General features: G+C 44.6%; 1 protein-coding gene and 1 long non-coding RNA gene across 3 annotated transcripts in view; both read right to left on the bottom strand.

Annotated features, from left to right (window-relative positions):
• Positions 1-15,163, bottom strand: part of si:dkeyp-72e1.9 (syntaxin-binding protein 4) — a 66,680-nt gene that overhangs the window by 13,739 nt on the left and 37,778 nt on the right. The window contains exons 9-12 of one of the 2 annotated variants that reach the window (XM_052049652.1): positions 10,241-10,347; positions 10,027-10,159; positions 9,472-9,544; positions 942-965 (exon numbers count right to left, since the gene is read on the bottom strand). In XM_052049652.1, the coding sequence (XP_051905612.1) occupies positions 942-965; positions 9,472-9,544; positions 10,027-10,159; positions 10,241-10,347 (337 nt within the window). The remainder of the gene's footprint in view (positions 1-941; positions 966-9,471; positions 9,545-10,026; positions 10,160-10,240; positions 10,348-15,163) is intronic. The other variant, XM_052049653.1, reaches the window with a different exon arrangement.
• LOC127590302 (uncharacterized) lies at positions 1,009-9,464 on the bottom strand. Its single transcript, XR_007959586.1, has 3 exons — positions 7,735-9,464; positions 1,376-3,682; positions 1,009-1,133 (listed from the first exon to the last, which is right to left on the bottom strand). It is a non-coding gene; the product is annotated as an uncharacterized LOC127590302 (long non-coding RNA).

The following is a 15,163-nucleotide window of genomic DNA, read 5'->3' as shown; positions in this document are numbered from 1 at the left end:
CCTCCACCATGGCACCCCGACGGCCTCTTAGGCCATGGGATGAATAAGAATAAGAAGACACACAGTTGATATGATTCACTTTTCTTTCGTGCAATTAAGGATGAACATCCACAAAGGCCCATTTGACCTTGCGTGAACTATTACGCTTTGAACAACGTGTGGTGGTACGACCTGTGAAAAGTATTAATAGTAATTGTACAAGTCCCGACAACCGTTTGTGCCAATTTTAATTTAGATTGTGTGTCCCGGGTTGGTCTATTTGTACATACATTTCTAACTTGCCTGATCTTGTCCTTTTTCTTGCCTTTTCAACTTGTAATTTTAATCTTTGCACAGGTTTATAGATTTGAAAAACACGATACAAATGTGAGGAGAAATTCCTTTCTGTTACTGGCTCATCTTTAACCATCCCCCGCCCCCCTTGAAACACTCGCGTGCATATAGGGCTTTACCTATGTCGGCACATGCCGGTTTATCTTTCTAACAGGATTGCACACCACTGATGAGCTGCTGCCCAGCTGTGTTTCAGGATGGGTGACAAAGACAAAGTGTAACAAGACGTCAGCGTCATCTTAAAGAGATGAGCGAGCATGTGTAAGTAGATTTTCCATCGGCTTTGTGTTGTGGCTCTTTAAGTGATGCAAAAATAGTTTGACATGATAAGTTCTCAAATTGAAATGTAGATTCATTTAACGTGACCAATCAGGGCAAATCCCACCCCCCAAACAAACACTGTATTTTGCTTCTGCATGTGTATCATGGCACCTCTTTGGAAAGTGCTGACATCTGTCACAGCTAGCAACTGGCTTAACCAATAAGAGCCTGAAAGGGAGCTAAGGAGGGGTCAAACCACCTAGAAAATAACTTGGACTGTGGTAAGCCTTGTCAATAGGATTGGGATGTGAGGCGTGTGGGTTCTGGGACCCACGTGTGACCCTTACCATTGGAGATATTTGTCTGCTTGGCTGTTTGAAGGCAAAATACAAACACAAACATGTTAGCCCTATGACGCTCACGCCATTTGCATTAATCTGTAACCTGATAACATGATAAACCGTCCACTGTAGTAACCGCGGTCCCCCTGAGAGGGTGAAAAACCCTGCACAAGCGGCTGGTCAATATTGCCACTTACACTGTGTATTTAATTACTTGGCTGAAAATGTCAAATGTTTTTGCATGTTTATCAATAAGAATGTAGTCTGAAACAGGTCTTTCTTTATATTTGTTGTTCAATTATTACTTTAAATGTTAGATTATGAGTCCAACAAGCTCTGGTAATCTTGTTCTCTCCTGTATGCCACCTTGAGCTGATGAGCGTCAAAGTGGATTCATTTGGTACCACGATGCAGTGATTCCAACCAGAGTGCAAGGGCACATTAGTGCGGGCTCTCAAATGTCACTAAATTGGTTAGAAATGTATTTGTTTAGTATAACAGTTAGTGTATCCTTGCCAATTTACCTTATCCAGAAACTTATCTTGACAGAAAGAACAACTAAATGATATTCTATTAGATGACAGAAAAAATATATTTTTTTGTCAGAGGCACACCATCCCCTGGTGTGCCGTGAGATTTGTCTCCCTAAAAGTATGCCTTCCTCTCAGCCACAATACTGATACAAACTTTATAGATTTAAACGGTTATACTGATTGGTAATTTCACTAGAACTCCAGCTGTCAGTGTCTTTTAAACTGTGCATGTCAAACTCAGGTCACAGTGCCCTGGCAGAGGGCGTTACATTAATCTTGTCCTCCACACCTAGTGCCAAATCTCGATGTTCCCTGTTTTTCAATTTAGTGATTAGTAACCTAATTCAAAGTGCTTGAATTTATTTGGAGTTGCTCCCTTATGAATTTCCCTTAGCAGAAAAAACTAATAAAAAAAAGAAATTCGTTTGTTCCTGTCCCATTCTGTCACCATTCTGTATGATTGTTGATTGTTGTAGTGTGAGCATTGTGTGGAATGTACTCGAAAACAGAATCAATCAATCAATCAATCAAAGCTGTTTCAGAGTGACCGATGATGATGAACAGAATGAAAGAAATCTATGGGGTGGTAAATAAAAATAATTTACCCCAGAATTTTTCTTACAGGGTCTACTCTCTGTACTTTGGAATTTTGGGCTCTGGCGCTGAAAGTCACTCACCATATGTGAAAATCCCATGCCTGGGATATTCAAATAAAATGAACTTTATCATAAATCCACAAAAATGTATTCAGAGCGGATTAAGAATACTTTCTTTCCTTTTAGCAACAAACCTGGAACTTGCCATTTTCTTCGAATCTAGGCTCCGACAGCTGGCAAAGTGTCAATTTGTGAACATTTTCAAAAACGAAGTTGAACGAAAAAAAGTGTGCTCGCAGCAGTGAATTCCGAGTGACCCAAGTAACAGGCTGTGCAGTGGAGATTATTCTACTCTGTTGCGGGTTCAGGTAAGTGGGGCTCACGTCAGAATATCACCACAAAACCATTTGAGGGCTGCAGTCAGAGGAAAGATGGTCAGATATGCAGGGTAATCGCTTTTACTCAATTTCTGAAAATATTGTTCCTTCCTCTTTGTATGAATATGTGTGTTTGGTATAAGCCTGTTTTCTGTACTCATGTATTCTACGGTAACCTGATTTGTTGTCCGAAAATATGTGTTGTGGTATCCACACAAAAATAAAATCTAACAATTCTCCACATAGTAATTTGATAGATTTCTTCAGATCAGACACTTGTTTTTTGTTAAATAGAAGTTCTCTTACGTTGCTAACAATTTTGCCGGGCATAGTTTTTTGGTGCTGACCAACAGTCATGGTGGCCCTGGCGTGGAATTGCCATGAAACGTATTTTTCAAAGCTAGTCTCACCTCAGACACACTTGGAATCATTGGAAATTGTCAGCACAATCCTCAATTATTTTATTTTTTTTATGCGTGACACCACACGGGGGGGTTTGTGCTCGCTCACTCTTGGGCGACATCTCTGAGCTCTCGCCATTCCGTGATTTGAGACTAACCCATTTGAGAAATGAGACAACCAATGGCGGGTGTGAAAGTACTGACCACATGAAGCTCATTAGCCCGTAAATATTAAAAGGTAGCTGCTTGTAATCTGGAAAATACGGTATAACCCGAAAAACACAATTTAGCACTGAGTGAATCATGCCCTCTGCTTATCCAGTCTCCAGCCACAGTGACATTCTTTGCCCATGAATGGGCCAAGTGGAATAACAAATGTACAAATGAACACAAAAGTAATAAAGTTAGAGAGCTCAACATATTTTCCCCAGCAATTAATGACTTTGCGGCCTTTCCGGTGGCATGCATAAATAAGTCCGTGCTGACCCAATCAAAACACAAAGCGAAGGGAATACCAGTTCAGGACCACAAATAGGTGGTCTATTGAAGGCCGAGACTCAAAACAATGCAATGTGAGCTATAAACTGATACAGGAAATGTCTCAAAAGTTAAAAATGGTCGTAGACTATTCATTTCAGCAAAATGAATATATATTTTTTTCTTTTGGCGTATCCTTCTGGAGGTAGCCATCGTACAACATCCTTTTCGATCTCAACCTACTATGTCTTCTGCATGCTCCTTTATTACACCAACTACCCTTCTGTGTTTCTTCACTCCATCCATGAACCACCTCTAACGTTTTCCTGTAGCTGTATTGCATGGCAGCTCCCTCCTCCTCATCTTACTACTGAAGTGTAATTTGGAATTCCCTCTCTATTTCTGTAGGTGGCCTTAGAATGTCTTTCCGCAGTACCAGCTGGGCGGCATTCCCGAGGGTCACTCACTAAAGTCGGGCTCGGGGCCCAATTTAATTGAAGAGCACCTACGGGAGGTGCGATGTCTTCGCCAGCGTCTGGAAGAGTCCATTCGGACCAACGAAAGGCTCCGACAGCAGCTGGAGGAAAAATTAGCAAACCCTGGGCGCGACGGAGGAGCAGCTACAAACATCTATATTCAAGGGTTGGACACAGTCACACATCTGTCGAATGAAATCCGAGTCCTGACAGACGAGAACTTGAATCTGCAGTCCCGTCTACAGGCCAGCACAGACTCGTGCGAGGAGCTGATCGAAGCACGTGCCCGCCTCAAGCAAGCCGAACTGGAAGCTGAGCAGTGGAAGGAGGAGTTGAGACGACTTCAGACACACAGTGAGGAGCAGGGACGGCAGATTCTCGCCTTGAGGCAAGCCGGTCAGGAGAGAATCAACAGAGCGCAGCACGAGGCGTCTCTACTGCAGCAGCAGTTGTGTGAGAGCAGAGACCTCATCCACTCCCTGCAGAACGAACTGCACGTCTACGATCGCGTGTGCTCCAGCTTCAAATCCAACAAAGGCTTCCTGTGCGAAGCTCCTGGCCTGCCCGCGGAGTCGGCGGAGCTACTGAGCGAGGTGAGGAGTCTGCGGGCCCAGCTGCAGAGCAGCATCCAGGAGAATAGCGCCTTCAAGCAGCTGGAGCTCCACAAGCAGCTGGAGAAAAAACTGGGCGCCGGCTCCCCTCGCACGCCGTCCCTGTCGGCCTTCGGCGCCAGCCCTCAGAGAGAAAACGTCTACAGGCGACAGCTGCTGCACGACCCGGCCCCTTCTCCACCTGTCAGGGACATTGGTCTCTTTAACTGTGGATCTCCCTGCCCCCCTACTCGGACCTGGATGACAACCATAGCGCCGCCAACGACCCCCTCGACCCGCACGCTGAGCTGGAAGGCGACGCCCCCGATGGCTCGTTCGCCAACCGTTATGGCCGCCACGCCGTCGGTCACGTGGATGACTTTAACGCTCTCCAGCAACAAGTCCTTGAAGGTCGCAGCATCGTGCAGCGCATGGAGGCAGCGTTGCGCCCGCGCCTGCGCTCTCCTCCACCGTTAGGAGCCGCCCAGAAACAAAACAATGAGCAGCTCTTGGATTACGGCAATGTCCCGAGTCTCTTGTCCAACATGAAGACCCTGAGGCAGATTCTGGAGGAGGCGGCATCCCTGCTGAAGATGTTCTGGAGGGCGGCGCTGCCCAGCGCCGACGCCGCCACGCCGAACCTGAAGAAGGAGCAGTCGATGCAAGAGGAGATCTTGTCCCTCAAGCTGCGCGTGTCTGAGCAGGAGGAGGTACTGAAGGGGACGATTCAAAGACTGAGGAGCACCAGTCGCACCAAGGAGAGCATGGAGCATTTCATTGTGAACCAGCTGTCAAGGACTCGGGATGTTTTGAAGAAAGCAAGGACAAACTTGGAGAAGAACGAGCTGAGACTTTCCTCTCTAAGCTCCTCGTCTTCCGCTCCCTACGCCGCTGAGGAGCCAGGAGGTGGTGCCAGAGTGCAACCTGCTAATGTCCGGGGCTTGACGACTGACGGAGTCAAAGCCAACCAGCACTCTGCTGCCAGGAAGCGCACCAGCCGATGCTTGCTTTAGACCCCGAACAACCGGACTCAATGCTACGGACCTCCACATTTAAAATCACTAAGACCTCCTCAGTCCCCTAAACCTCTGTCTTCAACCAGGCCTTACCAAACTCCCTTCAGCGTCCCCAAACTCCTCAAAAGCGCAGTCAGTGTTATTCTTTGAGTGGAGCTGTCAGCAATGTGTATGAAAGAAGGCGTGTGAAACGTGTACCTGGTGGTTGCAGTGACAAGCCGGATTGGAACGGCTTGAAGACGCCCCCGAAACGTCGTCTTCCGAGAACATGTGGAGGGGCAAAGGGTTTTTCTGCACGTAAAAAGGCAGAAACAAGAAGAAGCACAAGAGAGACTCGAAGCAAATACTAAAGACACGGTTCAGCCAGGAGACGAGGTGTATGTGAAAGTGTTCCGCCGCAAGTGGTACAACGAAAGACGGCAGGGGCCATTTGAAGTTGTCCGCTGTACCGGAACAGCGGTGCAAGTGAAAGGGTCGCCAACTTGGTACCATCTGACACACTGCGTCAAGGTGCCCAAAGATGAAGAACCCCAAAGAGGGAGTCGCGGCTGCGAGAACTCCGAACAACTGCCAGAACAAGAGTCGCCCGGGGGCCCAGATCGGGAGGAAGACGGGCAAGGTCGAGCTGTGGTGGATAACGTGTCTGCTGTATCTGTTCCTGAGGACATCGGGGGCGACACAGCCGACGATGGAGGAAGCCAACAGTTCGACAATGTCAATCTTGACGACGCGCCCTCCCCAGATGCAGGTGACTCTCCCCAACACAGCGACACCGAGCCAACTACCACCGGAGATGGTGTCCCCAATGGACACGGTCACCCAACAGGACCCAGTGACGGACGCCCAGTCCGCCACAGAGTCCGGCCGGAGCGTTACATTGAGCAATGTTGAGGGAGTGTTGGGAAGAGCTGTCATACTGCCATGTAGTTGCGCAAGGGCAGGAAGGTCCCTGTGCAGACACACCGCCAAATGGGAAGACAACACCGAACCTCTGGATGCTGACCCGGGCCGTGCAAGGGACTCTATGGACAGTGACCTGGACATAAGGACTTTGTATGGACAGCAGGCCCTGGGCAGTGATACCCAGCACGTTCTATCGCTGAAAATTCGGGGAATGGACTCTGCCTCGGCACGCACTTACACATGAAGAAGGGGGGCGACATTGCGGGGGCTTGTTTTGATAGCATGTTTTGATACCTCATTACTATATACCTCATTGTTTATTCCAATATTTTTACCTCATTTTGTTACCTGCTGGCCGGCTGATCATGTGACGGTACAATTTCACTGTTTGGTGATAGGGGGACATGTCATTCCATTTTCACACTGTTTGGTGAGCTCATACTGTTTTGTGGATTGTAATGTGCCAGGGCTCCTTACACCTGGTTGACACCAGGTGAAGGGAACCACTGGGGATGGTAGAAAGGGCCTTCCTCTTTTTCCTTGTCATTAGACTGGCGAGGTTTTTTCTTGAGGAGGGGCCGGCAGCTTTTTGGGGCTTCTAACGGGCCACACCAAATTCATTACTTCGCAATTTGTCACCGTTGTAAGGGTATTACCTAAGGGGGGTGGTATCGTCGTTTGAATTATGCGGACTTCAATTTTCTTTGCTTGTGGTTCCTGAGAGGCCTCAGATTGTTGTCAGGGAGCAATTGGCTAACTAAATAGTTTGAGCTTTCCTAGTTAAAATAACCTTACGTAGCATGCCTCGAGCGTGATTTAGGCTGAGGATTTTGGGCCAAATTGTAGACGTGAGCATATATAAAATTTGGTTGGGGGAAGATGTTTGGACCTTTACCGATGTTATCTTTTGTTAGACCGTTTCCGGGACTATTACTTTGTCCCGGAAGGTGGGAATGAAGTGTAATTTGGAATTCCCTCTCTATTCCTGTAGGTGGCCTTAGAATGTCCACCTGGCGTCAGTGACACGATTCTATTCTATATTTGCTGGTCAGGGAGAATTCAGTTTCAGCAATGTGTGCAATCCTATAATAAGGTAAAGTGGCTGTTGTCGTCCATCACCAACAGCGCTGGTCAAGATCTCCTTTTTTAGGACTGAAGTAAACTAGTAAATTGAAAACCGCAGCTGGTGCACAAACCCATGACATCAGCTCCTTGCCAGGTATAAAAGATACGGGCCTGACAGGGGTTGGGGGGCTTTTTTACATCCATGCCTTGGGCCACTCAACTTTTTGGAAAGACTTCACTCTGACATTGGTAGAATAAAATCTTTTCCCAATCAGCCGTGGTCCCTGAAGTGCTCATTCGTCGGGAAACAGCCACCGATCACCGAGTGTTTTTTGAAGACCAGCGAAGCAGAAAAAACCATATACCACACTACCAATAAACTCACTACTTGTGAGTTTACAAACCTCCAAGTCTGGTGACTCTAACTTTGTCTCCAAAGATTTCCAAACTTGGCTGTTCATCTGATCATCTAATTTCTTATCCCATCCACCCTGATTGCTCCTAAGGAGAACCTCAACATCTCCATCTCCAGATGTGCATCCTGTTGTGCCTCAGAGCAGCATATCATGGCTGCCCTCAAAACGGTCTTGTTTTCTTCACTTCTGATCTTCCCTTCAGCCAAGCAAAGACCCTTTTATCACAAAACCCAAATCTAATGAGCTCAAGATGTCATCCATCCATCCATTTTCAGCACCGTTTATCCTGAAGAGGGTCGCGGGAAGTTGCTGGAGCCTATCCCAGCTGACTTTGGGTGGAAGGCAGACTACTCCCTGAACTGCTCGCCAATCAGTCGCATAGCGGCAAATGAACATTCACACCCACATTCATATCATCACTGAGTGGGAACCGATCCCACACTGCCCAAGTTCTTCCTGCCTACCAAAAGCCTATCTCAGCTCTATTGTGAAAGCCGCGCAGCACTCTTTCTTAGCTTCCATTCCTTTCTCTGCTCTGCCTTTGTCTTCCTGGCGACCAGTCCTCTAACACAATGCCATTTGGTGACAGTCCTGATATAATCACCGATTGTGACATGCCGCTAGGGAGACCTGGAGCCAGACACCTCACCTTCTTGATTGAATTGCACACATCTCCTACTGAGACCTTGAGATAAATTGATTCAATTTACATCCTCATGGCAGACTATTGTTGGATTAACAATTGCTCCCAATTCCTTATTGACATCGCCTGTACAAGATGTATGTACATATGTGCTTCTAGCGTCATGTTCCTGCCTCATCTGTAAGAAAGTGTTTCCAACAGCTATTTCCATTCTTTTGCCTAAGTGTAGCATAGTCTGTCCCTTGCGCTTCCTGTCCTGGATTTCCAGTCTGACCATTATTTCTTTTTCATCCCTGATGCCTTGGTCAACATGCCAATTAAAAGCTGCCTCAATCAGGACACTCTCTTGGCTGCTCTTAACAACATTGTCTTAGCACCTTCTCACCTGAGAACCGTAAAGACTCATAACAATAAACATGATAACCCTCAATTTCAATCTTCACTCAATCTGACACATTTGCACACCTGAGACATTCCAGGAGAAGTGAACCAATCTCTTTTTTCGTCAATGGATGCTACAGCTTCTTGTTGACTTTGAAACTTAGCTTGTAGCCGACGTGTGCACATTTTGAGCATGACGTCTCTGATCCACTGGTTAAAGGACACTTTGATTCTCTCCTCTTTCATCTCAAACTGCTTCAAACAACAAAGCGTGTGACGGAAAAGTGGTTAGGACTGCACGACTGTCTGTGTTTTATGTTATGTGTTGTGTTTATTATTTTACTTTATGTTAACTGTTTTGTAAAGCGCTTTGTTACAGCTGCCGCTGTTGTGAAAGCGCTATATAAATCAGCATGTATTGTATTGTATTGTATTGTATTCCACCACCGCCCTGTTGGGTTAACAGCGCAGATGACTGTTGGGCTGCAACCGATTTGATATGAAATTCTTTTAATGAATGGTGCTACACAAACACATTTCCTTGCATTGCATTGTAATCTCATTTAGACTTTTCTGTACCATAATTGCCGAAAGGTTAAAGTTTGGTAAATCTGGGTGAAATTCTGTTTGAGTTGCCACTCCCACATAACATGTATTGAGACCTGAAATATGGATATCCGGCGGACAGATGTCAGGAGAAGGCGAGGACACTGGGGCAGGCTCCTCTGCACAGACCTACAATGAACACACACACACACACACACGCACACACACACACACACACACACACACACAAATAGTGACACCACATAAAATAATTAAAGTGAAAAGAAATAAATATTAACTAGTCTTGAGATTTTTATGTTTTGTGGCACTGCCGACAAAAAGTAACCTAAACCCATTTTTCTTTTTTGTTGAGTGTATCATTTTTTCTTTAAGTGAGGTTACAGTGTTGGTTTGCTCCCCGATGTAAAAATTCTACAAAAGATGTGAAGCGCTTCTGCATCATCTGCAGCAATGAATGCAATGCTGTTAAGATGACAGATTCAATGGGGCTACATTAAAAAAAAAGCAGTCATCAAATACTAGATAATACTGAAAATTGGTCTGTATGTTTTCACATGCAAAATAACTGATATGTATTTCTTCTTAATATATTTTTAGAAAGCAAATGTCTAGAAATTAATTGGATGGAAGGTCCAGAACTGTGAGCTGACCTCGGGTGATCGGATGTGGACTTTTAAACGTCCAGAGTTGGCTGCTGCCCGCTGAACACCATTGTGAAGAGATGTGGTGCTTTGGAAAAGTCCTTTACCTGGGATGAAAGCAATCTCCACTGCATTTTCTTGACTGGGAATATAACAGATACATTGCTCATACATTACTATATGCACAATGAATTAGGTGGAGAGATGTCTCCGCTTCACCCACCTGAATTTGGCTTTGTTGAGCATGCTTTTGGCCTCCTCGTGGGTAACACCTATCAAGGACTCCTTGTTAATGGCAATGAGCTGATCTCCGGGCCTGAGACGTCCATCCTGTGCAACCAAGACAAAAAGGCAATGCCTTCAATCTTGAGACAGGCCTCAATTTCCTTCAACATGATGGAATTTACTTTACTAATTTTAAAATCAGAATGTCGGAACCAGAATCGGATTTACAGTGACCCCTCACTTATCGCGGCTAATGGGGACCGAGATCACCCGCGAAAGAGGAAAATACGCGAAGTAGGTACCTCCCTGTAAAGGTATATCTACATGTGTATGAGTATATATATTTATAAGGCCAAATTTAATGGTATACATGCATCTAGAAGTAAATGTTTGAAGTAATGAACATTACTTAATGCTATATACTACACATGTGTATAAGATGTATAAGTTAGGTTAGGTTAGTGTATAAATAACTAAATACAGTAAAAATATACGGTACATGTCAAGTCAAGTACAACTTTATTGTCAAATGTGCTGTACAGCACAGATGAAATTTCTTCCCTCTCAAGACAACATGCAACAAGAGGAGCCGCTGCGGGTGCCCCCATCAAAAGAAAAGTGAACATAACAAACTTTGTTGTTTGAAGCAGTTATAGATGAAAGAGGAACAAATCAAAGTGTCTTTTTCACCAGTGGATCAAAGACGTCATGCTGAAATGTGCACACGTCTGCTACAAGCTAAGTTTGAAAGCAAACAAAAACCTGTAGCGTCCATTTGATGAAAAAGAGATTGGCTCTCTTCTCCTGTCCCATGTAAATCCACTTCAATTCCAAATGGGCTCCTTTCTTATCATCGTCGCCTCCTCAAGCCATGCATCCATCCAGCCGCAGACCGTTCATCAGCACAGACCTTTCCGCTGAACAAAACGGGCTGTGAAAATGCTGCCCATTACAGGCGCAAGACACAAGCGCCAGCAACGACAGTCAAATGGCGCCAACATTCCTCCCAATCAAAATCAGTGCCGGGTGCTGTCGAGAAGGCGCAACCACTAAGCACAGATTCTTCTTCTTTGACGAATGTTGTGGCCAAAAATGCTAAAACAGTCCACATCAGGTCCACACGATGTAACAGCAACACCATGTGACAAAACAAAAGACAAAAAAATTGAAAACGCAGGGCTCTTGAAGGGCACTTGCCGACTGCTGCCTACTCGGGCGCCATCTTGGAAAATAAGTCAATAAAAGTACTGTCTATGTAGGACTGTATATGTTGCTCTATCTGACTTGCTGTTGTTTTGCTGACTTTCGCTGCCCCTCACGGACCTTTTGCGTCATTTTGCTATTTATTTATTTTTTTGATGAACGCTTTTGAAAAATCCACGATGCACTGAAACTGCGAAAGGTGAACCGCGAAGTCGCGAGGGATCACTGTATTGGCAAAGTATGCAAGGAACACACAAGGAATTTACTTCCCAGGTCACCTATTTAAAGAGTGACATGAAGGTTAAGAGTTTTACAAGAAGGTCACACCCTTTAGACGTGTAGAAAATCTGCATCATCGACGGCAATCAAGCCTTGTCGACTATGCACATCCCCCTGAATTACATCCATCCCGTTTTATCCATAGTTGCTTGAAGGGAGATTGCTGTGGGTGTGCGGAACATATTAAGAGCTTGAATATTCTTCATTTTGAGTTATTTAATGAATACATTCAATTAATTAATTTAGAGAATCATCTACCTCAAAACCGAGTCAACCAGAGTGTTCCAACATTTTGTTTTGTTTTGTTTTCAAGAAAAAGGTCTAATTTTAAAGCGGACTGAATATCAACATCAGTGCTGGTTGCCCCTGCACACAGCTCAGCATTATACTCAGCAGGGGTGCCCATTAGGTAGATCCTGATCTACCGGTAGATCTAAGACAGGTCCCAAGTAGATCCGAGGAGTGTCGAGGAGAAAAAAAACCAAACATTTGTGTGTCTTTGTACATGTTAGTAATATATATTTTTTGTGTTAATGTACGCTGCACCCTAATCATCCTATTAGTCTCATTTTCACAAAAAAATACAATAATAATAATTAAAAAATTAAATAAAGCAGGTAAATCTTGAATTTACGGTGGCGTGTGATTACGTCACCGGAAGTTGTTTGCGCTCAGCAGTCTGCAATTGCAGCTTGTAATTAGAGCTGTTGCGCTCTATCTTTTATCGTTATTATTCTCATTCAGAGTTTGCTTCGTGTACAATTCACCGAGGGCACGGGCAAAGAATAGGAATCTAGGAGGGCCCGGGGAAGCACTTTAAAACCGTACGTGTGAGCTACGATAGTTACCAGGCTGCAAAAGTGCGTCGCATGCCTCCATTTCAGGCTGTTTCTCATCATGGCGTGCGCGCGTGTTTGTGCGGGTGTGCGCGTGCGCATGCGCGCGGCGGTAAGGGTAGATTCCGGGAGGTTAGTTGATCGAAAAGTAGATCTTCGATCCAAAAAGTTTGGGCACCCCTGCTCTACTGTTTATGATGAAGTTGTCTGTGCAATTTGCCATCTGTTATTGGGATATGAATACTGAAGGTTAGAGGACGAAAAATGGCCAAAATAATTTGTTTCTGTTTCTGTGTGGAGAGAGGTTCGATGTATTGTATCTATTTGGCGATAATAATGCAATGTAAATGAGCAGAAACAATTGTAATTGATAAAAATTAAGCATCCGTCTCGTGTCAAAAATGAATAATAATATCACACACGATATTTTCATAGTCTCAAGACACTGTGAGAATTGAATCCATAATTTCTTTATGCTGCAGGACAACATAAACAAAAAGAGCAACACAGCGAACAGTTCCTTCGATTCAGAACAACAATTGACCAAAAACGTGACGATTCCTGAATTCTATCGACTTGGCGCTCCTTTATTTGCTTGTCATATTGCCCCGAGTTGTGAAATGAGTGGGCGAAAGAGAGGCATGGAGGATGGGATTTCAAAAGTGGAAGGAGCTGTCGCGAAGAAAGGCCGTGGTATGTGCAAATCATGCAAGAGTGAGTGGGTGGCCAATTGAAACGCTGCCTCCCCCCCAATCATCATCATCATTTGAGTCTGCTTGCAATGATGTATCTCTGATACCTCTGAGTAAGCCACTCCAAGGAGAGCTCTCTCATTTCACAAGACGGAGCGTTGTAGCATGTGGCATACAAAATAATGAGCTACCATAAAAATCTCCCCCACTCAAAATTCGGTTGTCATACTTCCTTTAAAATAGTCATTACTTTACAAACCAAATTTGTGGCCAACGGTGAGGGTGGAAAGGTGAGGGGTGTTCACACGGCAAGATTTGGTCCGGCACTGCGCCAGTAGAGCTTTCACACATGCAAATTAGTTACGGCGTAGCCCCGGAAAACAGCTTACATCGGAGTAAATTTGATCTACCTCAGGGTGGTTGTTTAAAAATGTGCTCCGGAGCAAATGCTCGTTTGCGAAGTAGCACCGATGTAAATTTGCATGTGTGAACTCTCCAATTTGCTCAGGAGCAAATGCTCGAGAAGAGTTAATTACGTACGGGGAGAATGCGTTGCTTTCGTGCTCTGTTGGACTTCCGTCATGTGTTTGTTTTATAACGACACATGGCTGGTAACGTTAAGCGGCACCTCTTGGATTATACCATCTCAACTAGAAGCGGGTGGGGGATAGTCCCCAAACGTCATCTTTCCTTTTGTAGGAGACTGGACTGTCTCGGAGTTGTTTGTGTAGTTTGTTACTTTCTTGTGGGTTCACAACCCCTCCGCGCCCCATAGAATTTATTTTGTGATTTCCTCTCTTGATTTTCTGTTTGGCGCATTAGATGTTTGCTTTTCTGAGTGTCATTGAAGTCATCGTTGATTTACGTTTTCACCAAACCAGATCATTTTCAAAAAGCGGAGACGCAAAACTGATTCCACCAAAACAGACTACCTTAACTCTATGGCTACATCTAGAACTTCTGTCCAGAAATCTTATGAACAGAATCTCTCACAAATGTCAGCAGAACCCAACAGCTTGCGAGAAATCAATCCAATTCACTGTTGGCACAGCGGATTTGCAATTTTTAAAGACTGTGTACTGAAACTCAAAAGAGCACAAAGGCACTGCTGCCCGTCACAAGTGAGCACACAAAATAAAGACAGCTCAACAATATACTAGTTCTGTAATAAAACCCAACATATTTCAGCTCATAATAATGGCACAGAAAGATATTTGCAGAATATTTACTGAAACACAGAAAAGTTGTGAGCTCAAATAGAACTACTGCATTGGAACATCAACAGCAGTGTACTCAATATGCACCGTTGTTGCCACTAATCTGCAGTGATTATTATTGCGGTATTGTTATTGTCATTATTTTACACTCAAATAGGTCAAGTATTTTAAATATTCGGTGTCACCTTGATTTTCTGGAGGAGATTAGCCTATGAGAAGCATAATTTTGTTGAATATTTAGTTTCATTCCATGGTGAATCTTATGTGCTTGGATGTGTTTTGGCCTGCATGTTGTTTTGGTGTCAGGTTCAATATATGAGCCCAGAGACCCAGAACAGACACAAGTGTGAAGGTCAGCAGGAAATGCCCGCTTTAAGAATCGCTGTGTTGCTGCTGCCCCTCCATCTTGCACCCACAGAATTTGACAACAATAAACTACCAAACTGAACGATCATATGTGTACACGAGAGGCACACCATTTGGTTTTATTGAGGAAGTGAAAGTTGTTCAAACAAGAAAACAAACGGCTTTCCAATTTTGATTTATTATGAATCATGGATGGAGCTGCCAAGATCAGAAACATGCAACCTTAACATGACTCAGATGTATTTAATATTAATCCCTGGCCAAAGCTGGAGAGGTCTGCACATGCAGTATTTTATTCCCTTCTTCAGCTCTGCCTTCTTCCGTGGAA

This window comes from Hippocampus zosterae, chromosome 17, assembly GCF_025434085.1.
Source record: "Hippocampus zosterae strain Florida chromosome 17, ASM2543408v3, whole genome shotgun sequence".
NCBI lineage: Eukaryota > Metazoa > Chordata > Actinopteri > Syngnathiformes > Syngnathidae > Hippocampus > Hippocampus zosterae.
This window is presented reverse-complemented; position numbering and strand designations above follow the sequence as displayed.